The sequence below is a fragment of the Talpa occidentalis genome, unplaced genomic scaffold, assembly GCF_014898055.3.
Source record: "Talpa occidentalis isolate TD23 unplaced genomic scaffold, MPIMG_talOcc4v2.1, whole genome shotgun sequence".
In the NCBI taxonomy this organism is placed as follows: Eukaryota; Metazoa; Chordata; class Mammalia; order Eulipotyphla; family Talpidae; genus Talpa; species Talpa occidentalis.
This window is the reverse complement of record NW_026555331.1, coordinates 27,954,785-27,979,786: the sequence shown is the minus strand read 5'-3', so window position 1 is coordinate 27,979,786 and position 25,002 is coordinate 27,954,785. Positions and strand designations below refer to the sequence as shown.

The 25,002-nt window shown below is 44.0% G+C and overlaps 1 protein-coding gene across 2 annotated transcripts; it reads left to right on the top strand.

Moving 5' to 3' along the window:
• Window positions 1–1,505: 1,505 nt before the first annotated feature.
• Window positions 1,506–24,071, top strand: DCSTAMP (dendrocyte expressed seven transmembrane protein). Of its 2 annotated transcripts, XM_037499063.2 has the most exons (4): window positions 1,506–1,524; window positions 15,407–16,448; window positions 21,916–22,224; window positions 23,425–24,071. In XM_037499063.2, the coding sequence occupies exons 2-4, from the start codon at window positions 15,420–15,422 to the stop codon at window positions 23,497–23,499; spliced, it is 1,413 nt and encodes a 470-aa protein (XP_037354960.1). In that variant the 5' UTR covers window positions 1,506–1,524; window positions 15,407–15,419; the 3' UTR covers window positions 23,500–24,071. The 2 variants fall into 2 exon arrangements, with proteins under 2 accessions (XP_037354960.1, XP_037354139.1); XM_037498242.2 differs by lacking the exon at window positions 1,506–1,524 and having other exon boundaries at window positions 15,378–16,448.
• Window positions 24,072–25,002: the final 931 nt, after the last annotated feature.

The following is a 25,002-nucleotide window of genomic DNA, read 5'->3' as shown; positions in this document are numbered from 1 at the left end:
CACACAGCTATTATAGTAACTGACTTCAAATGCAGGTCCATCTGCTTTATTATTTACTTACCTTTCCAGTATTGATATTATAGTAAGTTATTGGCTTTTTGATTCATGCAAATATGTTCATATAATGATATTTTCTAATACATTTCTAAACAAGACTTTAATATAGTCGGGTAATTATAACATGTTAAAATTAATTTAACATAACAAGTTAATGAGTTTTTGTTATGTTGTATTTATTTATTAAATTTATTTTAATAATTCTATTATTACTTTTTAGTGTTCATTATTATGGTTGGAGTTTTTATGTTATTTATTTTTTTGAATAGGTACTGTTATAGAGCAACCCCGATATTAAACGGGTTGCTGGCTGTGGGTCCTCACCCGCACGCTTTAAAGGGACTTATGAATACTCTACTACAGACACACACAAAAGGTTAATAAAAGGTTTATTTACAAGAGAAAAGGAAATAAGGAAAATGTACAACTCAGGGAGAAAATAGGGAAATAAAGTCTTTAATGCGTCCTACCCGATCCGCCAACCTGGAAACCCAAAGTCACTCTCAGAGCTGGCCGGATGCTGCGAGCTGGCGGAGAGCCAAAATAGGGGCTCCCAAAGCCCACGTGTCTGGCTTTATACCAACCTGGCTGCTTAACCCCACCCTCAGGTCCCAGCCACCTTTCCTTTGGTGGTGATGGGATTTGGAGTTCCCAGTGTCTTTGGCTTTGACCTGGGGTGGGGGTGGAGTCCACAAAGCCTATATGGAATTAGCTTTGGGACATCCTTTTCCCCCTAACAGTAATAGTGCATGAGATTCAAAATTCAAAATATACCAAAGGAAAGCAGGAAAAAGCTCCACTCCCTAACCTTTGTCCTCTAGTCACTTAGGTCACTTCTCAAAGGCACAGTAGTTCATTTTTAAAAAAAATATTTATTTATGAATAGAAAAACTGGGGTGTAGGCACCAGTGTGGGGGTGAGAGGACTCACCAGAGACAAAGTGGGGAGCAAAACAGGTGGATTTAACTGAGATATACTGCTGAGGGGAGCAGCAGGTGAGACAGGAGAGGTCTGCTGCGCCGTGTGGGTTGCTCCCTGGCTGGCCGGGGATTGAACTAGTGCCGCAGAGGCTGCAGATAGCTTCAAAGTGCTGTGTTTAACCCCTTGCGCCACCAGGGAGGCCCTCTTTTCATTTTTCAATATATAAAACCCACCCCATTTTATTTAAGCTCATGGTATAAAGCCACCATATTAAGTTATGTTTTAATCTCAAGAGGTGAATGCTGCTCCACTCTCTTGTGTAAATATAACAGGGTGGTCCCCAGGAAAAGGGGAGGTTCCAGGTTTCCTGTACCACCCAAAGGAGGGTGGAGCTGAAGAAGGAGGAGAAGCAGTTGGAGAGGAGACTGAAGAAGGGAGGAAGCAGGATGGAGCCAGAAGGAGACCTGGAGGAGGCACATGGTGCCGAGAGACACGTGAAGAAACTGCGCTTGCCTTTTGGTCGTGGACTGGGTGACACAGATGTGGGTGAGAGACCCGTGGGGAGGTGACAATGGCAGCTTTTATCTTGATTTTGATTTTGCTCTTTTCCTCTGAGACTTGTCTGGCTGTTTCTGATCCTTTTCTATGGGTCCCCACCAGAAGGTGGCTCAGACTTGTGGCAGGCTTTCGGGCCTTGCTCTGGGTGGGTCCCGTTTGGGTGGACTTTTACCTACGAGGGGACGGGTAACTTTGGGTGCTTGATTTGGAACTATATTCTTAGTCTTTCCTGTATTGTTTACTAATTGTATTAAAGTTCCTTTCCTTGAAAGGTCGTATATGTTTTGTCTTGATGTGGCAGATGGCAACCACTGATATTTTTTTCTGTCTCCATAATTTTGCCATTTTTCGATGATCATATAGCTGGACTCACACACTATGTAACCTTTTCAGATTGGTTTCTTTCACTTAGTAATGTGCATTTAAGTCTCCTCCATGTCTTTCTCTGGCTTGATAACTTGTTTCTTTTTAGCTCAGTGATATTCCATTGTGTGGACTGAACCACAGTTCTTTGAACCGTATCATAGTTTATTGAACCTTTCACCTACTGAAAAACATTTTGATTGCTTTCAAGTTTTGGCAAGTATTAGTTGCCAAAGATGCTGTAAACATCTATGTGTTAGTTTTTATGTGAACATAAATTTTCAGCTTCTTTGGATAAATACCAAGAAATATGATTGTTGAACTGTGCGGTAAGAGTATGCTTAGTTTGATAAGAAACTCCTAACTATCTTCCAAAGTGGCTGTACCCCATTTTGCATTCCCACCAATGACTGAAACTTGGTATAATAGAATTTTAAAGTAGAAAGGACTTTTGGAGGTCATCTGGTTTTACCCTGCCATATTATAAATGAAAAACAGAAGCACAGAACAGGTAAGAGACTTTGTGTTTGAAAACACACAGCTTGACAGTCAGTGTCGAAGGTGTTTGTGATGACTAGAAAAATAATCATAGCATTTTCTACTATGGCTGCTGGACATTATGCCACCAGATAGCTGATATCAACAAAGAGGCAAACATCAAATGACCTCTCAAAGAAGTCTCAGGGCATTTATAGTAACTTTACCAGTGACCACTATAAGATACTGTAAAGGGCAGGAATGGACCACTGAACAGGTTTTCTGATCCAGCAGACTGGGTAAAGGAGGAGTCAGAGTTCTGGAGCCCTCGATGGGTTTTGCAGGCTTTTATTGGGATCACCAGGCACAGGGGTGCTGGGGGGCCAAGAGGCTGGCAGCCCTCCCAGCCCCCAGCAAGTCTTCATTTTGTCTGTGCTCTCCGGTGATCTCTGCTGCTCTGCTCTCTCGTGGTTCTGCTTCTGTTTTCTGCTTCTCAGCTTCTACTGCTTCTCTTCTCTCAGCTTCTGCTGGCGTCCCCTCAATGCTGCCCCTAAAAGCCCAGTCTCAGCCCAGGTGAATCCCATCTACATATGCCCACACCCTACTCCAGGTGCCCGCCATCAGACAAGCATTCGGGACCACAGGGTTCCGTCATCTAGCCTAGTGGCGGGAGGGCAGAAAAGCCTGATAATTTTTACCTTACCCTACAGATATCATTACAGGCAAATGCTGGTAAGGACACTGCCATTTTTAACAGATTTGCTATTTGATAAAATTAATAATTGGGATGTCTTAAGAACACTAACATAATGGGAACATCAGAAAAGTATGCAGTTCTGGTGGGTGAGTTAAAACATACTCCTATCACCACAGCCATCTCTCTACTGAAATTCTCATTTTATATATTGGACTTCTGTACCAGACTGGGAATGCCTTGAGGTCAGAGATGGTGGCTTATTCCTTCAAAAGCCCTGGTGAGAGCTTAGCATTTGGTATATCGTTTGTTCTTAATAAACATTTGTTGAGTTGAAACTGGGAAACATCAAAATAGAGCTCATTATTCTTCACAGAGTAGGAGTTGGCCTCCTGTCCGCGCACATCCCATAGATCTTGTGTTTTCATGCTGATGTCCCTGTAGAAGGTGGTGGGTGTTCTTATATAGCTGTGTGTCTGCAGGCTAGATAGGTCACTAGATTCCCCTGACTCTGGCTGAAACACAGCAAGCCTGTCAGGTGTGGTGGGCAATGGGACTGAGAAGAGAGGAGGGAGAAGGTCATGGAGGTCTGAGAGTCGTGGGGAGGAGTTTGATCTGTAATCTGTAGCAATGGGGACCAGCTGTGTGTGTTGGGAAGCCTCTCCTGCTAACCAGAGGAACAGGATGGAAAGTTCTGAAATAAATATAGGTTTCATATGAATTTTTATATGATGAAGCTGACATTTTTCAATCAGCAGAGAAATTATGGATTGACTATTTAATAAATTATATTGGGCCAACTGGTGAAACATGGACAAAAAGCAATCTCAGATACAGGGGTAGACAGCATAACCTCAGGCCCCCTCCAGAGATCCATGTTCTAGTCCCCAGAACCTGCAAATGTGTTACTTTACCATAGCAAATAGATGTGATTAAACTAAGTATTTGGGGGGCTTCCCTGGTGGCCTAGGGGGTAAGTCTCAGTGCTACCAGCATGAAGGCTCACTGATAGGGACTGAGTTCAATCCCCTGCCATGGAGCTAACCCACATGGCACAGCAGACCTCTCCCTTCTCACCCGCTGCTCCCCTCAGCAGTGTATTTCAGTAGATCTGCCTGTTCTCCCCTCTCTGTCTCTGGTGAATCCTCTCACCCCCTCCACCTCTGGCCCGCACCCCAGTTCTTCTATGCAAAAATAAAAAAAAAATAGAATCTTTAAAAAAACTAAGGATTTTGGGATCAAGAGATTCGCTTGGTTTATCCAGGTAGGCCCAAAGTAAGAGGGAGACAGGTGAGTCAAATTCAGATAATGGAAGTCAAGGTCAGAGTGATGCAATTGCTGGCTCTGCAAAGAATGTGGGCTGCCTCTAAGAGCTGCAAAAAGCAAGGGCACAGATTACATTTGTGTTGTTTTAAATCACTAAGTTTGTGACAATTCATTACAGCATCTATGGGAAACTAATATGTATTCTTAATTTATATATTAGCAAGTAAATATTAAATAGATTAAAATATTTATTGGAAACAGTATTCATACAAAAATAAAAACAGAACTCATGGGGAGACTAGAATTTTGTAAGTATGATTTCAAGGAGTGATAGCATTGTATAATGCTACACACAAAAATACCCTACAAAATTGGAAAGCAAATTACGAGCTAGACAAAGATTTGAAGTATGTAAGATAGATTGAGAATTATCTCTAAATGGTCAAGTTAATGAATGTGTGATTTTTTTTTTTTTTGGTTTACAAGATACAGATTTTTAACAGAAAGACATTCTGACACGTGGCAGTTGTATTAAAAGTGAATTAGAGAGAGGTACAGACACTTCACCCCAGAAGACAGAGGGATAGCAAGTAAATCTATGGGGGATTCGGCAGGTCATTCTGTAATAGAGGTTAAATGGTTAAATTGCTCTTGGACCTTATAGAACACAGGAGGAAATAAAGAACTTACCTAACTGATTCTGTCTGAGGCTTGTATTTACAGAGGAGTAATAGCAATAACCTTGAGCTGAGCGGCAGGGCCAGCTGGAAATTGAAAATAAAAAGAAGCAGCTTCCCAGAGGTGGGGCACCTTAAAGAAACTGAGCCTGGCCCTGGACTCCTCTTAGAAACAGCCTTTTCTAATTGGTTTAGGTGGATTAATGGGCTCACTCAGTCTTATGGCTTCTGTTAGTAGAATATGCTTCCTTCTTTGGATTTTCTTCCTTGCTTCTTAAATTACTTAGTCCCTTTTGTCTCCAAAAGGCTATCAAATTCAAGGGAGGTCAAAGCCATATGGGTCTGGCTTACAAAATGGTGCTCCTGATGTCCTCACTCACAGGGGTCTTGGTAGTTACTCTCATTCCCCCAATGGTGGGGTTTTATCTCTTCAAACTCTTGGTGCCAAATATTTAATAACTGCACATAATGACCTGTCCCCAATCCAGAGCCCTATGTCTCTGTCTTAGGCTGAGATGGAATTTCATGCCTTTTACCTATATGCCGGGACTACACCAATGAGCAGGAGTAGTGACAAAAGACTGACACCTCGTCCCTTTCCCGCTTTAAGAAATAAAAGGATGAAAGATATCTCAGGAGGAATGAGACAAGAAAGATCCCGTGTCAGAGGCAGAGGGACAAGACTCAAAGACAGAAGCTTGCTGTTCCCATTGGTTTCATTGAACTTGTAAATAAGAGGAGAACTAAATATAAAAGGGACTGATGTCTCTGAGGGGCGAATGAGGTAAACTGCAGCCTCCCACCCCTCATCCAGTAATTCTAGAAAATCTGTGCACTTTCTGGGGCAATTCCTACTTTTTTAGCTTCTTTTTATCTTGATTTAACCTCCCAGGTCCTGTCATGACTCAACAGTTTTGCTAAATAAAAACTGGTCAGAACCAGTGCAGAACCCCATCTGTGACCCCCTACTAAGTGTGTGTGTGTGTGTGTGTGTGTGTGTGTGTGTATCAGCAGCCTCCAGACCCAAAGTGCGTTTCTCCCTTGAATCTGACCACCCACTTTCTTGAGTATGTGCTATCCTTGCAAAGAAAGCTTCATTACTCTCTTACCTTCTCTGACTTTCCCATGAATTCTTTTCCTGCACCAAAATCAAGGACCTCTGGGGACCCCAGTTTCCAACAGTTCTGTATGACTTCACTGTTTTCTGTTTAGTTTTCCTTACATGTACTTCTCTTTTAGCTTCTAGAATCAGACCTCTTTCATCAGGGGGACACTGGGGACCTAGCACAGGATGTGGTGCACACTTACACTTGACAAGTGGACTTGTCAAGAAAAAACCGGTAGAGCTAGAAATGGGGGACCAAGGAGGGGTGCAACTTCAGTATAGATGCTCATGCAAAAACACTAAAAGGCTTCAATACTGAAACACAGATAATCAAGATCTGTAAGTGTACATGATATAACCTGACTGATCTCAGAATAATCGACCTGATATATCACTCCAAAGAAAGAGGGAGAGAGTTTTAGGACCGAGGTGGTACAGCTGGATTCATGGGACAGCATTCTCTCTTTGTTCATTGAACATACAAAACATTACCTCTAATAAGTTGCTCGTGAAAGACTAAAGACATTTTTCAGGAATTAAAAGCTACTGAATGGACAAAATAATGACACCTGTCTGTGCCCGGCCTTGCAGCTTCACAAAACACCGTCTCCTGGAGGGCTCTGCACCTGGATGAATCAAAGATCTGAGGTGAATCTCGCATCATGCATAATTCCTGACTCAGACTGCAAATCACCCCAGATTCCTGATATCTGGAGAAAGAACGGAAGGCCCTAAATTGTGCTGATTTGGTGGCCTCCAGCCCCAGACTTGGGCTCAGGATGGTTCCTGCCTGTCACGTCCTGTCAACCATAGCTGTTCTGACTCTATTTATCTGAGGACAGACACTCTCAGTGAGTCCTTCCCACTAATTGCAGACTTTCAAAATCATTAAGGAACATTTGAGCTGAATCAGGTTTAAATTCCTGAGAGTAGCTTTTCCATTCTTTAAGTTTGATAGAAGCCCAGGAAAGAAATTTTTCCTCAAGAACTGAATCCTCTTACCCTCCCTATACCTCTGGGCTACACCCCAGGTCTTGTAGGCAAAAAAAAAAAAAAAAAAAGAGGACCTTGCTTTTGGTTTTCTATACTGCTCTGCCTCTTTCCTGAATTTCCTTTAAAATGAGTTTCCCATCAAGTCATACATATAGTGACCTGCATGAGACCATCCAAGTTGTTATAACTCATTCCCTCATGTTTGAAAATACTCTTCTTTGTTATTTTCTAGAATTGATTTCTAAAACATGTATTCTGAGGAAAATATAGGAAAGAAATACATAGTTCCTTGGCATCTATATCCTTAGTCAATATTAAATCACTTAGTCACTTCATGGGGAAAAACCAAACGTTTGAATCATGGTGATGTGACCCCATGTCACTGTGCTTCCTTTTTCCTGGTCTATATCAAGACTCAGATCCTTGGGGAAGGCATTTTTGCACTCAAAGAAGAGACTGAGAGGAACCTGTAAGTAATCTTTCAGAATAATTTTGGTTTTGAAATTTCTTTTCTTTCAGAAAAAATTAGGTATGATAAATTGGACTAAACAATTGAAACCAGAGGACACTTAAAGCATCTGCCCCCACCCCCTGACAGCTTACTTAAGTAGAAAAGTATCAGAAAGAATGGCTGGCCTGAGGGATCTGAATACTTAACGATCATGTCAGAGAAGGCAGTGGGTAGAAACTGGGGCTCTTCCCCAGCTTTTGAAGAACTGAATGGGGGCTGGGCTGTGGGAGGTGGGCAGTGAGCAGTGGAGTTGGCCTGGTCTTCCTGTCAAAGCATGCAGAATGAAGGACCGAATTGTTCCGTAAATGTCATTCCGTTTACCTGGTTGCTATCATTAATCTTTCTTGTGTGAAGTTTGCTTTCACTGACTCGAAGGTATTTGCTGGCTTTCCCAAGGCAAGAATGATTAAAACAAAGTTGTGAGGAATTCATTCCACCTCAAACAGAGGCCTCGGTGCCTGCTTGAGCTATTTTGGCAGCCTGAGAGAACATTATGTTCCAAACCAAATTATAAGTTTGCATGGGTTTACAAAGAAAAGAAAGAAAAAGGACAAGAAACCTCAATTCTTTTGTCCCACTTCTAGGTGCTGGGTTGCTACAGAACACCAGCACCGAGAGCCAGCTCCGTTGCTCTCCTCTGCCTGTTAGTTCTAAGACTATTGGACCAGCAGAACCCAAGAGATCACCTAGACCTGCCCTCTAGTGTGGTGAAGTGAACTGCCCCAGGTCACATAGTCACGTGGGTGGAGGCAGGCAGGCTAGACCGCAGACCTCCCTCTCCTCAGTCAGCCGCTCTTCCTGTTCCACTCTGCCCCCTTTTCTGAATTTCCTTTAAAATGAGTTTCCCATCAGGTCATAAGGACAGTGAGAGGCTGACGTGTGCAGATTAGGTTTTCGCAGGGGATTAGCCGAACCAGCTGGAGGGGCAGAGAAAGACCAAGGATCGTCAGTCTGGGTTTATTTCTCCCCAGGGTGACAGCAGACCAGATCTGGGTTTATTGAGCAAGGAGAGTAGGACAGAAGAAACTGGCTTCCCTGAATGGAAATTTTGGAGCGCTCTCCAAGTAGGAGAAGGAGGACAATAGGACAGACCTGAGGTCCTTCCCAGAAGTCAAATTTCTCTCTCCTGCACCTGGCAAGCAATGGGCCCCGTGGGTTTCTGTTTGCTGCCTTAAAACAGCACTGTTGAGTGCAGCTTCACCACCCCCACCCCCCATCTAGAAAGTTCCTAGAAGGGACCATTCATTTGAAGGCTCTAATTATTGTATCATGGTTCCATGGTTATTTAATTCGATTCCTTCTGAAGCAAGGATGTCTTCTTATTTTTATTTTATTGTGGTAACATTACACTGTGTGTGATTCAACACTGTGTGTGATTCAGAGGGATAGGATCACACTTCCTCAGATGCATGTGACCACCAGCAAGGCACCCTCAGGCCTCCACATAGACTGTTGAGTTCCCCGCCCTATCTTGTATTATTTCATTGTGTAATACACCACTTCTTCTCAAGGGGCAAAGAAGGCATCTTTGTGGAAAAAAAAGGAAGCCGGTACACTTTTGGTGAGAATGTAGACTGCTCTAGCTCCTACTGCAGAACAGAATAGAGATTTCTCAAAATATTAAAAACAGATCTACCATATGATCCAGCAATTCTACTTTTTGATGGAAGAGTGCAGAAACACTAATTTGAAGGATATATGCATTCCTACATTCATTGTAGCACGATCTACACTAGCCAAGTTATGGAAACCACCTAAGTGCCCAAGGACAAAGGAGTAGACTAGAACTATGTGGTATGTACACAATGGGATACGATTAAGCTCTAAGTAATGATGAACTCTTGCCATTTGTAACAACTTAGATGCAACTGGAGGAAATAATGCTAAGCAAAGAAAGTCAGGAGAGAGACAAATATTGGATAGTTCCACGTATATGTGGAACATAGAGAAATAAAACAAGGGGTCAGAAAAAAGCAAACCAATAGCAAACTCTGGAAATCTGTGAAATTGAGGCTACAAGATTGGGAAGGGGGGCATAAAGAGGGAAAGGAGCACAATGGGCTATGGTGGAGGGCTGAGGGTGCCTTGGTGCTGGGTGTGGTGTGGTAAGATACATCTGAGGAGGTGTGATCCTATATGAGACAGGTTCCTCCCAATTTTTAAAGCAGACTTGTATTATTATATCTATATTATATATATGTATACATATACATATATATTAGATTTTTAGAACCATATTTTTAGAAGAAACTCAGATTCAGAGAGGTTAAAAGATTTGCCCAAGGTCACACAGCAATTAAGTGGATGAGTCAGATTCTAAGTCAGGTTTAAGTGAAAACAAGAGTTCAGGACAGACAGCTTCTCAGACCCTCTTTATGTTCCCAGGATAGCTTCTTATTTTTTTTTTTTTTTAAAAAAAACCATTTATTTATTTATTTATACAAGAGCTGGGGTACAGGTCAGAGGTGCTGGAGGGTGAGAGGATTCACCAGAGACAGAGCGGGGAGAAGAACAGGCAGACAGACGGAAAGCACTGCTGAAGGGAGCAGCGGGTGAGACAGGAGAGATCTGCCGCGCCGTGTGGGTATCTCCCTGTCTGGCAGGGAATCGAACCCGTGCTGCAGAGGCTGCGGACAGCTTCATAGCCCTGTGCTGAACCCACTGCATCAGTGGTGATGCCCCCAAGATAGCTTCTAAATTGAGTTGAAAGATATTACCAGAATTCCAATTCCCGTGTATCCTGTAATGGGGACCCAGCAATGCTGGTATAAGGTCTCCTTGATTGTTAATCTGCATCTTGCATCTGTACGCAAATGTGGAATGTGGGTTTCTGACTCCCCAAGAAACCAAGTGAACAAGGAGGGACCTAGGGGTGGAATAAGAGATGGGGCCCATACCTTCATGCCCAGGCTTGTGCTCATGCTGCTGACATTTAACACCCTATCCAGAGAAAACAATTGAGGGTCCTGTGTGTGTCCCTCACAGTGCTAGCATGTGTGGGGTTGATGGAGAAGTCTGGCTGCTCCTGTTTCCCATGGCAACAGCTCAGCATTGTGAGAAAGCAGATAAGTGTGGGTTCAGACTGGAAACACGGACCGCAGGATTCTGCATGGCTCCTGGCTTGCACTGGGGGTTTCTCATCCCCAGCCTTTTGCCTTCCCCTGTTCCCTCCCAACCAGTCACACAAAAATCATAAATGAGGGATGGGTATCAGTAATATACCCCTCAGCTGTGGCTCCCCCTGCTGGGGGTGTGGTGCAAATTGTAGTGGTAATCACTCTTGAGATGTTGCTGTTGGTAAAAGCAAGGAGCAGGTACTCTGGGGAGGCAAGGATGTTGAGTCAGGCAATAAACATTATTGATATGGAGGCAAAATAAAGAGAAATGGCAGGTTAAACCTTTTAGAAGCTGCAAGAAGAAGTGATGGAGGGAGGTAGGGGGAGCTCAATCCAGTAGCACAAGAGAAGGGAATAAAATACAGATCTCTGGGCAAAAATAAATATTCCTGAAGCATAGAGGAAAACCTTTATGCCTGAGACTGGAAAATGGCCTACAGCGTGATTTTAAAGCATCCTGGGGGATAAAAAGGGGGAAAGGTAAGTCAGATAAGTGGAGAGGAATAAGAATAAGGTGAGGAGGGAAGGGAAGGGGAGCAGAGAAATCAATGTCAGGTTCACCCAAAGACCAAGGGCTGCAAAGTGACAACCAGCAGCCAAAATCAGCCAGGCTATTTAGAAATCATTTAAGCCAACTTTTTAAAAAAATCGTATGTCACGCCAAGAAATCTAGATTTCTGGCTTCTCTTAAAAAAAAAAAAATCAGAAAGTCTGGCCACTCTGGGTTTATATATATAGCCTTAAAGAAAATCTACTTGACCTGGGGCTGCTGCCTCTGCATCTTAAACTGGGATGTAAGGTCCCCAGAGCCCCAGAGCTCCGTTGATCATTGTCTCACTCTCTTGGGCCCCAAGATGTCTCTGTTTCTCCTGATTTCCTTCACACTTGACAATGCTTGTCTGGCTCTGAACCTGGAGATGTATTCTGTAACAATTACATACTGGAGTCTAAAAAGCTCTAGTCTGCAAGATCCCTTCTAGCTCTTAAAGTAAAATTTAAGAATCTGGGTATCTGCTTAGCAAAGGCTTAGGGGAAATAAACAAGCAACAGTCTCATCCAAATCCTGATTCACTGATTTTCCTAACAGAGAAGAATTGGGGCTTTCTGGAGAAAGATAAGCAGAAGGGCTGCCCCTTCCCAAGAGCAAGAAGTAAGGAGTCCTCAGCGTCTAAGGCAGCCTGTAAAATTCAGTGCTGAGAAAGTGGTAGAATCCAGTCCATCTCTAGGCCTTCCCAACATTTGGGGCTTCTAATCCTTGCTTAAAATCTTCTGAGGAGGGGCTAGTCTTGATTCCTATGGTAGCAAAGAAACAGAAGACGTGGGTTGCATTTATTGGGCACTCTATCTCCAACAAATTTTAAAGTGTCTAGTATAACACTCCTTGTTTACCTTTCCAGAAAGCGCTCTGGCAGATTTTACATCCAAATAGTGAAAATGAAGAACAGATAAAGAAGCAATCAGGGCCAAATGTAGTGATGAGAAAGGTCAACTGGAACACCAGCCCTGGGGGCAGGGCGGGGGAGGGGTTCTATAGCTCTGCTCTCTGGCTTGAGCAATGAAATAGCAGACAACGCAATAAGTCCTCTTGCTGCAGAAAGTTTTGCTGTCTTTTGGTGGCATGCTGTTTTCAGCACAAAAACAAAGAGGATAATATTAGATCTGTTGCTTGTTAAGAAAACCTTTGCCTCTTACAGTACAAAATTGCAGTCATATATCTTATTTAATTGATACTTGATTTTACTGCTGAATGTTAAAATTTTAATGTGTCCATAAATCTGTCTCATAGTTTTAGAGAAATATCTGTGTTAAGAACACACTGTACAAGGATGAAGGCAAGAGAAGGGAATGATGAATCCAAAATATACATTATTAATTTTTTAGGAAGCAAGCAAAATGGTGCCCCATAAAGGATATTAGAAAAAAATAAAACAGCTGGGTCTTCTGATTTGCTTTATAGAAAATGCTGATATGGGGCATATCCTTACAGAATCAACTGTTTTGACACAGTAAAAAAAAAAAAAGTAGATAGATAGAAATGGGATTGTGATATAAGTCAGCTCCTTATCACAGGGAGAAAGTGATATTTCCAGCACATACACAGTGAGTGTCACTAACCAGCATCGGGGTGGGGAGCTGGTCCAGGGGCAGGGAGACCTGGTCTGAATCCCATGGCAGCACCTATGGGTGCTGACACATTACCCTGAGAGCCCTGAGTCTCAGTGTCCACTGTGTGAAATGCAAAGAGCATCGTCTCCGGAGGCTTCCGGGAGAATGCAGAGAAATGCTTTATGTAAAGTGCCTCAAACATAACAAGCAATTAATACCGATTAGTGTATCATTTAGTCAAATAATGACTCAGGGTCAAATCCAAGTCATGGCAAAGAAAGCTAATGGGGACACGCCTGGGAAGAAAGACAGTGCTCCCGCCCTGCTCTGGTGCTGGCTTTCTGCCAGTCGGCTTGGGCTGACGGCTAGAGCCCTCCTGCCCAGGCACCCAGGCAGCTCGGGCTGGGACTGGCAATGCTGGGGAAGGTTCAGGAGCACAGGGGCCCATCAGTGATTTGGGGGGGCGGAGGGTAAGAAAGCAATGGGGGTGGGGTCGAGGCAAGGGAGCCCTGCCAGCCAGCCCTGATTCTCCAAGGAAAGCAAGCTCGCAGGAAAAAAGAGCTGTCCTTTTCCTGGTCCCCATTCTAATGACCATTCCAATTCCCTTTCCTCCTGGAGGAGTAAGAACATCATATGTGGGATCTTGAGCCTCCAATAAGGTCAGTTCCACATGGTAATGACCCTTCAGTGTCTCTCCATCTCTCCTCTCTGCGCTGAGCATTTCTGAGCATTTCCTTTCAGGTGATGTGCTAGGAGTTGCAAGCCCTCTTTATTATTGCTGGAGAAATCTCAAGTTTTTTCCTAGCCTGCCTATTTCCCCATCTCCTTCCTGCCCTTTATTAACCTCACTCAGCCAGAACCCAGAAAGAGCATCGTTCCCTCACCTGGGTTGCTCAGTGCCTGCCTGGAACGGGCCGGGCCAGCACTCAGCCTGAGAATCCCTCACTGCTGGCGCCATGTTACACCCGCTACCCCACAAATCCAGCCCCGTCACATTTGATGTGTGAAGGGATTTAAGAGTGTTTAAAAATTCATCAATGTCTTCATTAAAATCCCCTACAGATGGTATAATGCTCATTAGATAGTTTCATGCCAATCAAGACAGCAAAATCTCAAATTTATTTGATGTTGTTCTAAACGAACCCGAGGCTCTCTGAGTACATTGCAGACCTAAATTGGCATGACTGACAGGGCGGTGGCAGCCTCATCGCACCTTTGTTTTAATTATGCCGGAGCTAGGAAAGAAGAAAAGATGATTAATTCCATGACAGAATATTCTTGCTTTCCTTGTCAGGAGAGAACTGCACATGGTGGGTAGGGGAAGGGGTGGGCAGAGCAAAGATACAATAGCCTTGGTTCAATGCCACTTTAAATTTGGATGCCCTTGGTGTGCCTGTTGGTCTGTAAAATTAGAGCACAAGAAAATAGATGACGATCAAAAAGTGATTCTATATAATGCAGTTCGTTGAAATTTTAGCCTGTCCATCAGCCTGCAGTTTGTTTCAACTCTAAAGACCCATCATATAATATTGATGCTTTTAGCAATTAATACATGCTACCTAACAAATCAGCACATAATTCAGTGAATTAGAATATATAAACAGTTATTATTACTAGTCAAGTAGCTTTGATCAGCTGTGGACTGATTGAGGACTGGCTGGCCTAGAATGACCTCCTTTGCATGTCTGAGAGTTGGCTGGCTCTTGGCTGAGTTGGTGAAATTGACTGGTCATGTGACTCCCATCTCTTGGCAACCCAATCAGGTGTGATGGCTGCATAATTCACTGCCCCCTCCAGGTATGTCTGTGTCCTAATGTCTAGGACATGCTGCCTTATGTAGTGAAAAAGACTACATGTGTGATTCATTTAGGACTCTTGCAATGGGGACATTGTCCTGATTTACCTGAGTGGACCGAATGTAGTTACAGAGTCCTTTGTAGAGGAAGGCAGGAGAAACAGAGTTAGAGAGAGAAGAGGGAAGGATGAAAGCAGATCAGAGAGAAAAGAAGAAGCCATAGTGCAGGCTTTGCAATGGAAGAGAGTCCAGGATCCAAGAAATTCCAGCCTCGAGAAGCTGGAAAATGCTTCTGGATTCTTCTCTAAAGCCTCCAGAAGGATCACAGTCCTCTGGACCCATTTTAAACTTATGAACTGTAAGAGAATAAATATGCATTTCTATAAGCCACAAAGTTTGAGGTAATTTGCTACAGCAGCAGCAGGAGACCAATACACTTGGACTTGCAAAAGGGTTGCTAGTTAGATTCCAAGGAGTCAGGCTAGGGGTTGGCATATGGTTGCTTCCTCCATGTCCTATTGGCCGAAGACAGCAAAAGGCTTATCCAAATTCAAGGGCTAGAGAAATAGATCCCACCTGTTAGTGGATTCTGTTTCTCTAACATCTTGGTGGGAAGAATTATAAAGTCACATTGCAAGTGGTGTGCAGACCAAGAGCATTAAGGAATTAGGACCATTTTTGTTTTTTGCAATCTGTCACAACCAGGCCCTTCACAAAGTGACAAAGGACATTCAGAAGCAAAGTCTGACCATGGTTTCTCTTTCCAGGAACACAGACAACATGAGCATCTGGACCTCAGGTGCTGACATCTTCCAAAGTCTTTGGGCGATGTATGTGTCTCCAAGAAGCTCTGGGTGGATGGACTTGATCCAACATTTTGGAGTCTGCTGTGTTGTTGCTTCCATTTCAGCAGGCCTCCTCGCCGTGGCCTTTCACTGGTTTCTGTCCTCGTTCTTAGTCTTTGCCATCTCCTGGATAGTCACATGTGTTCTGCTGTGTGGCTCCAAGCATGCACGGTGCTTCCTTCTGCTCTTTTTCCTGTCTTGTGGCCTGCGGGAAGGCAGAAATGCTTTGATGGCTGCTGGCATGGCGATAGTCATCTTTGGACATGTGGAAAATATTTTTCACAACTTTAAAGGTCTTCTGGACAGTATGACTTGCAACCTAAGGGCCAAGAGTTTCTGTATCCATTTTCCACTTTTGAAAAAATACATTGAAGCCATTCAGTGGATGTATGGCCTCACGACTCACCTGAGTCTATTTGATGACCTTGTTTCTTGGAACCAGACTCTGGCGGTCTCTCTTTCCAGTCCCACTGAAGCCCTGGAGGCACAGCTCAACGACACCAGGGGCAGGGTCCTGGGAGTCCTGTACCAGATGGTGAAGGCCACCGAGGTGCTCTCTGCCCTGGGCCGGCAGCTCCTCGCCCTCACAGGCCTTCTGCTGCTCCTGCTTGGCACTGGACTCTTCATGAAGCGGTTTTTGGACCCTTGTGGTTGGAAGTTCAAAAACATCTACATCACCAGACAATTTGTTCAGTTTGATGAAAGGGAGAGGCATGGAGAGAGGCCCTGTGTCCTCCCGCTGACTAAGAAGGAAAGGAAGAAGTACGTTATCATCCCGTCTTTCTGGCTGACTCCTAAAGAAAGGAGAAATCTGGGGCTGTTTTTCCTCCCCATCCTAACGCATCTCTGCATCTGGGTGCTGTTTGCAGCCATCGATTATCTGCTGTATCGACTCATTTTCTCAGTGAGCAAACATTTCCAAAGCTTGCCAGGGCTCGAGGTTCACTTGACACTGCACAGAGAGGTAGGTGCTCACGGGCCTTTCCTGGGAGGGGTAGGGGGTATCCTGGCTGTTTGTGGGTTTGTCTTGCAAAAAGCATCATGAAGCTCCCAAGGCATGGCCATGTTTTGCTCACCTTTGGATCCCCCATGCCTGGCCCAGTACCTGACCATAGGAGGTGCCCAGTGATTGCTGGTTAAATTGAAGTCCCAGGATTAGAGTATGATATTCTGAAAATCTTTGGTCACTGTATTCATTTCCTGGGTAATTCAAAGCAGAAATGTATTTATTCTGGGGTGTATTCATTCTTAGAGTTCTGGGCTGAGAAATCTGAGACCGCTATTGCAGGGCTGACATCAGGAGGTATTTGCTGGGTAACACTCCCTTCCATGAGGGGAGAATCCACTCTTTGCTTCTTCCAGATTCTGGTGGTAGGCATTCCTTGGCTTGTGACTTCATCACTCCATCTTTGCTTCTGTCCTCACATCGCCTTCTCACTGGTGAATGTAAAATCTTGCTCTGCCTCCCTGTTGAAAATTGCTCGCAGCCACATGAGGGATCCCCAAGGCAATTCTGCATCTCAAGATCCTGAAATGGCTCACACCCACAAAGATCTCCCCCACCCCCACCCTCAAATAGACTAACATTAACAGGTTTCAGAGATTAGGGTATTATATCTTGGCTGGCAGTGGGGGGCGTATAGGGTAAATGAAAAAGTATCAGCCTTTTCCACCCTCCCGCCATTAGGATTAATGATGGACCCTGTGGTCCTACATCTAGGCCCGATAGCGGGCACCTGGAGTAGGGTATGGACATGCACAGGTGGGCACACCTGCGCTGAGACTGGGCTTATAAGGGCGGTGCCACGGGAACGCCAGAGAGGGAGAACGAGCGCACAACCAGCAGAGCAGCAACAGAGTGAAGATTTGCCTGGTGCTGGGAGGCCTGCCAGCCCCCTGGCCCCCCGCTCCCCCTGGCTTGTAAAAAGCTCCATAAAAGCCTGAAAAAGCCACCTAGAGCTCCAGGACTCTCCTTAACCCGTCTGCTTGGATCATGGAGATCCTGCTCTGCGTCTTCCTGCCACTTCAGGGCATTTTTCAGCTTCCAACACTTAGCAAACACTGGAACATGAAACATGAAAAATATCTCTGATGTGGAATCCCAAGTTGCTTCTCAAGCAGGAGTCTCAGGCATGAACCTAAGAAGCAGATTTACGGTCTGGCCTCCTCTCTCCCTCACACTCAGGCAAGAAGACACTGAGCACCTTCTCTGAACAAGGGTGCTTTTCCATGCATCCTGGGTCCTTTTCAAACATGAGAAGCTCATGTGGAGTGTTTGGGCAGAAGGCCATTGAAAAGGGTTCTTAGGCAACCTACTAATACAGCTGGTGCTCCATCTTGGTTAACCGACCCCTCCCTCCCCCCAATGGAGCCAGCTACCAGCCCTGGTCACTTGTTTCGACCTTGTGTGTGTTAAAAATTTCCCAGAGTCGATGCAGTGCCTCAGGCCTTGATTTACAGACATTTTATTTTCAACAGGAGAGTATCTTTATTTTATTTTTTTTTAAGATTTATTTATTCATACAGGAACTGGGATACAGGCCAGAGGTGTGGGGGGTGAGAGGATTCACCAGAGACAGAGCGGGGAACAGAATAGGCAAATTGACCGAAGTACACTGCTGAGGGGAGCAGCAGGCGAGACAGGAGAGGTCTGCCATGCCATGTGGGTTGCTCCCTGGCGGGGATCGAACTCATGCTTCAGTGGCTGCAGATAGCTTCATAGGTTGCGTCTTAACCCCTTGCACTACCAGGGAGGACCAGGAAAGTTTCTTTAGTAAGCTCCATGTGTTTCAGAGGAGGTGGTCCGCAGACTCGGGCTCAGGTGCTGGAAAGCAAAGACCTTCGGAAGCAGAGATCTTCGGCCGTGGCTGCACATGTTGTTACCTCAGGACTGAACAAGCAAGCAGAGGATTCCAGGACTTCTCTCTGGACCCGCAGGGATTCAGATGTAACTGGACTTGGGTGAAGAAGTATTAAAAACTCCCCAAATAATTCCAATAAGTGGCCAAGATTGAGAACCACCTTCTTAACCCATCGCCCAAAGAGTGGAGCTGAAGTTTAACCCCTAAAGGCTGTCAGCTGGACCGACATATTAATGAGCCAAGTCAGTGTTTCTCTGAGGCGGAGGCTCCTGAGTTTCAGGAAGTCTGCCTCTCTCTCCTCCGCGCCTCTCCTCTCGGCAGCCTGTGCCCCCGGTAAGGTTGGTGCTTTTCACATGTTCCATCTTTCCTCTTTCTGTTTTTCCCTGTGGAAATTTGTGAAGACATGGCTATTTCAGAGGCTCTGGATCTAGTTAGATGTTTGTCTTAGGTTTTTTTTTTTTTAACCCAGAGATTGTGATCCTGGGCAGGTAGGGCATGCACGTGAGTGTGAAAATGTGTGTGTGTCTTGCACGTGGGCTGGAGTGCCCTGACCTGGACTGGTGAAAACACCAACACTTTCCTACCTGTCTGATTTCCCCTCTTCGTCACTGAGCTACAATAGACTGTGCCACCTGCTGGGGTAATCTGAGGGGGCATGTGGCAGAAAGGGTGCCTGGCCACCTCCTTGGACACCCCACTTCCATATCTCTCCTGCTGCATCCACACTTTCCCTCTCGTTTTCTTCAGGCTCAGCAGGTACCTCCGGCTCCAGCCCCTCCTCGTCCTGGACTGCTTCTCAGAGCTGATTACTCTGCTTCCTCTGAAGAATTCAGTTAATTACAAAACCCTGTTGCTCTAGCTCGCTGGAGCAGGGTGGATAATGGAAGCAGTGTTTCAAATGAAAACCAAGCAAGGAGACTCCAGGAGGAGGACGAGTCTCCTTGTTGGTCTCCTTAGTTCTTCCTCTCCTTTCTACCCCTTTTGCTTTTCTTCCCTGTATTTCTCTCTCAGCCAACACCCATGCTTATTTTGGGAATTCTCACAAAAGATGGGGGGAAGTAAGTTCTGCCTTCCAAAAAAGAGTCCAGAAACTTTCTAATGCCAATGTCCTAACAAATACAGTTTTGGGTGTGGCTGTAGATGGGAGGGCAGTGTAGGGAGTGCAGAAATGTCTAGAAGGTGATGCCTGCCATTGAGGGCTCCCATCCTGGGGGGTGGGGAGAGGTGCTGCTCACACTCATGGCGACAGCAGGGTGGTGGGTGCTTGGAACAGATGTGAGCATGAGACTGCTGTGCGGGCTCCTCACAGTTTCTCCTGCCCTGCCTCGGAGACTGTGCCACTGGGAGCTGGCACCTCGTGACCAGCTGTGCCCTGCCCTTATCCCAGGATGCCTGCAGAGGTTCCTGGTCTCTCCATAGCTGCAGATTTACAAAGAAGTCAAGTGGGAAGAAACACATCACTTTAAGGTTTTGTCAATATTGAGTTCCCACTTTCATGTGATTTTATTTTTATTTATTTTTAAAAAAGATTTATTTATGCATGCAGGCAAGAGCTGTGGGGTAGGGCAGAGGTGTGTGTGGGGAGTGAGAGGATTCACCAGAGACAGAGTGGGGAACAGAACATGCAGATCTACTGAAACATACTGCTGAGGGGAGCAGCGGGCGAGACAGGAGAGGTCTGCTGCGCCATGTGGGTCAGCTCCCTGGTGGGGGATGAACTCATGCTGTAATGGCTGCTGACAGCCCTATAGTGCTGAGATTTAACCCCTTGTGCCACCAGGGAGGCCTTCATGTGATTTCAAATAAATATAAAAGAAGGAGAATGAATTGAGCTAGCTGGATAGGTGAGCTTTGTAAGTAAAAATCGCCATAGTTGCTACTTACTGAGCACCTGTTATGTGCACAGCATTTGGCTGCATTAACTTTTCAGGACTGGCCAACACCAGAGTGGGTCCTCTGTCCATTACTCAGTGCTGTCTTGGCAACTCATTTACTAAGGAGAGGTAAACACATTTTAAAACATCAGGGTGCCGTTTAGTACATTGCTTGGCATTTTTGAAAGAGTTCATTTGTCCCCCACATAACCCTCCACCAATTCGGTACAAAAATGTTGACTCAACCTTTATGAAGCCCTGATTCCCAGCTGCAAAATCCCTAGTTGGATTCCTAGACTAAATAACTTCTTCCCAGATCGCACACCCGCTGCTTTCTTATTGCAGGATTTCTCATCACTGCCTCAATCGATGTGTTTGTTTTTTCAATAGTATTAAAAAGAGCACATGCTTTTGCTCTGGGGACCAAAATCTCTCTATTTAATTGTAGTAGAACTGTCTTTTTAATAAAAGAAAAGGAGAGGCGCCATAAATGCTCTGCATGGCTTAGACGCTGTGCTGGGAAAACTATAGACTTGACTGGCATTGCAGTGAGATCCCAGATTTGGGGTTCCCAGATTCCTTACAGGTGTGAGGAGAGATCCAAAGTGCGCACTATGCCCCAGGTGTGCTTGGGTTCTTTTTGAGAAATCATTTATCTCTTCCTGGCCCCAGGGCTCTGGGGCACTGGGGTGATAATAACTTACTAAGTACTCCAGTCTGTAAGGTTAATGCTCCATCCCCAAGGTGCTTAATTTACACTGGGAGAAGTTTATTCATGGGCAGGATCTGGTCCATTAATTCCTGTTTTGCCAAATTAGAAAACAAATCCACCGAGAGATTAAATGACTTTCTCAGGTCAGAGGGAAAAAAGAGCTGAATCAGCACATGCTTTTCTTGCTGGAGGCTGGACTGAGTGGCTCAATGTCATCTTCTGCCCTCTGGGGCAGTCTGCTGTGGGCGCTGCTTGTTAATCTTGCCTTCAAGCAGGTAGGAATGCAGCTCTCCTGGGGCATCCAAGAGAGAAGAGAAAATGTCCAATTTTGAAGACTTCTGCATATGATTGTAGAATCACCTCTAGTAAATACTATTCTTAATTTTCTTGCACCGAGAAGAATCTCTCCTCTCCTAACTCTAGAAAATTGACTTATAACAGAATTTAATGCCCCCACATTTGTGACCTTATGGTCTGCTGATAAGATATTTGTTAAGCTCAGGAGGATACAACTGAGTCTTAAGGGACTTTGCTTCAAAAGTTTTATCCCCTTGGTGAGCTAAACCATCTTTCATTAGCCCCATGTGCCCCAAAGTGTAGAAACAGGTGTTGTGTAAAAATAGATTATGTGACCAAATTTCTTAGGAGAACCGCTGGGTGAAGTTAAACAGATTTCTCTGGCTTCCTTTCAATAGTCTCTTGGGCATTGTGACTTTCTGAAGAAGGGACAGAGTAGACACACTTACTTGATACTTTTCTCTCAAGGGAATCTATGTTTCTGCAAACCCACTTTGGAAATCATTGCACTAGTGACAAATAGAACTCATTTCTTTCCCTTTGCTCTGGTCGTAACACACAAAAGAAGCTGCAATAGTTCCTTTAGCCAAAATTCTCCTTGTGTTTGAAGATAAATGCTATGTGTTGCAGGACAAGACTCAGGCGTGAAAATGTCATGATCGTCATGGTTTTATGCTTTCATTTTAGGAACAAGGAACTCAAGACATCATCCACGATTCTCCCTTCAACATATCTCTGTTTGAATACAACTGTGTCCCTAAACCAAAGCTCTTTCTGTCTAAGACGTGGATTCCTCTCAGTATCATTCTTGTGATGCTAGTGACATTAGGACTGTTGTCCTCTATCCTGATGCAACTTAAAATCCTGGTGTTGGCATCCTTCTACCCAAGCGTGGAGAGGAAGCGTATCCAATACCTACATGTGAAACTACTGAAGAAACGATCAAAGCAGCCAGTAGGAGAAGAAAGTCCAAAGCTGAGTCTATACTTTACCAAGGTAAGGCCAAGAAGGGGCACAATCATCTGCTTTGAGTTTTTTTAAAGATTTATTTATTTATGCATATAAGAGCTTGGGTACAGGCCAGAGGTGTGGGGGGTGAGAGGATTCACCAGAGACAGAGTGGGGAACAGAACAGGCAGATTGACCGAAGTACACTACTGAGGGGAGCAGTGGGCGAGTCAGGAGAGGTCTGTGCCATGTGGGTGTCTCCCTGGACAGGGATCAAACTCTTGCTGCAGTGGCTGCGGACAGCTTCATAGGTTGGACAGCTTCATAGGTTGCGTCTTAACACCTTGCGCCACCAGGGAGGCCCCCATCTGCTTTGAGTTTCTTAAAACTCAAAGCAGAAAAAGGGACTTTCAAAGCATTCTTCAATTTTACATCAGGTCTTGTATCCCCAGCAATGTATAAGACGTTGGGTGGGAGGGGGACTTAACATATACATGGCTAATGCCCTTAGCTTTTTGATTTGAATGTGGGTCTGGAGAGTTTTATAAGATATCCTTCAAAACAATGATTTCAAATGAGTGTGTTTAGTCATATCAGAAAGAGACTATTGGAAAGACCTCTGTAATGGTTATTAAAGGACAGTGCCCCCAAAGAGTTATTTATCTAGGACAAAGCAGTAACAGAGAGAGAAATATCTACTATAACTTGCTAAGCCCAAAGAATTTGCTTTTCCCAGCATTAAAAAAATGTATGTTATAAATATTGGTTATATATAGCCATACATATTTATAGCATAATGACTTTCATAGACATAAAATGAATACTTGTCAAGATTTTATTTAACTTATTTAAAAAAGTAAGAAATTCCAGCCAAATCAACAAACAATTCAAAGCATACCCACATTCAAAGCATCATTGAGAAAACCAACATGAATTTGCTTCATCTATACAAAATTGGCTTCTTCCACAAGGATAGATTGGAGGATGAATTATACTCTATAAAGAGAAATTCATTTGCATGTCAATGTCATGAGCAAGAGTCATTTGCATTGTTGCTATCAGTTATCTACAACTTAAGAGAACCAGAAAATAACTTATAAGCTGTGAGGGACTGAGCTGACCCCAAGGATGACCTTTTCTGTCCATTTCAAAGTCAATTTGCAATTTTTCTTGTGACTAGCAGTCGCACAATCAAAATTTATGCCAGGCAACTCTAATCTCATTCATCTATCCTTTTTTTCTCTTCAGATTCACTTTTGGCTTCCAGTCCTAAAAATGATTAGGAAAAAACAAATGGATATCACAAATGAAGACCATTCCTGATAGACCCAGAATAGTTCCTCAGCCACGACACCCCAACAATTTCCTTAGTTCTTCTGCCCAGCTACAGAGAACTTACATCCTCTTGCTTGATCCTTGGGGATTTAGTTTGCAGGGCTAAACCATTTTTCTCTCATAAGGCCAAAGGGCTACGAGGTAAATGTGATGTCATCTGCCTTCCAAACAAGGCACACAATCTGGACTGTGTCTCAGTCTAACAGGACGACACCCAGGCCCCTCGAAGATGAGTCTCAGCTAGAGTATTCAAAGATAAAAAAGAGAATTAGGAAAAATCAAGTATCTAATTTGGGTGTCCAAGGAGAACATACATGTATAATGCCAGTAAGATGTCTGTAAACTCGGCGATCCTTCTCTGTCCTTCTTATTATCTTTCAGAGTTATTCTCTGCCCCACAGCTGTCCCACTCCCTCTGCCTCATTATTCAATAATTCTTTCTGAAACTCCCTCCCAGCAGCTCCTAATCTCCCCTGACCACCATCTTGGCTACTACCCATGACTTTTCTGGGTCTCTTTAGATTTTCCTCTTCTAGAAAATCCTCAACCTGGTACTTAGGGAACACATGTATCAAAATCATATAACATACTTGTTAAAATGAGCATCTTGGGCCCCATTTACACTGTACTCAATATAAACTCTACACTACTGGGGACTATTTCCCTTATATTCAAAATACTGAGGAGGGAGAGAAACCTTGAACACTGATTCTATTATCTTTATAGTGACAGATGTGGAAGATGTAAAGAAACATTTTTTTTTTTCAAATTTAACTCTTCATTATGGAAAGGTTTCAAATTTACAAAAAGTGGTACAATAGTACAGAGCTTCATTTACCCTTTATCCATCATCCCCATTTTTTAACATCTTATACAATCATAGCACAATTATTAGAGTCAGGTTAATAACATTTAAAAATGCATAGTCTACATACATTTTATTGAATTTCTATCAACTGATCACTAATACCATTTCAATTGTGTTTCAGAACAACCCTGTGAGGTAGGTGTCCATATTTCCAGTTTGTAGATCAGAAATCTCACCCTCAAGGACCCTGGCTTAGCTGGCCTGGGTGAGGCTTGGCATCACTAGATGATGCCTACAGGCAGCCAGGGTTGAGAACCAAAATTTCAGGAAGTTTTACAGAATTTCAGGTCTTTCAATTCCAATCTTCACTGGCGAAATTTCTCTAACAGAGGAGCTTGCATTAGAAGTGAGTCCGATCCAATATTTCCTGAAGTGTGTTCTTTAGACCACTAATCTTTTTGTTGATTCATAGCTCCTTCCTTCCAACTTAAAGATTTACAAAGCATGTTGTCATTGTCCAAAAACAATTTAAGAATCCTATGTAAAAAAACGTTTTTCACCCGAAATTTCCCCCAAACTATTAAAGCATGAAAGAATTTTGCCTGCAGTAACTATTTACATCATACAGGACCAATCCTATAGTCAACCCACTAGTAAATGCTGATAGAATTGTCATGACTTCC

What these genes read in the sequence shown, in the direction of transcription:
- DCSTAMP (XM_037498242.2), top strand. Translation starts at nt 15,390, where the DNA reads ATGGTTTCTCTTTCCAGGAACACAGACAACATGAGCATCTGGACCTCA. An exon ending in ACTTGACACTGCACAGAGAG is followed by an intron (nt 16,449 to 21,915) that starts GTAGGTGCTCAC and finishes CTTTCATTTTAG; the next exon opens with GAACAAGGAACTCAAGACAT. An exon ending in TGAGTCTATACTTTACCAAG is followed by an intron (nt 22,225 to 23,424) that starts GTAAGGCCAAGA and finishes TTTTCTCTTCAG; the next exon opens with ATTCACTTTTGGCTTCCAGT.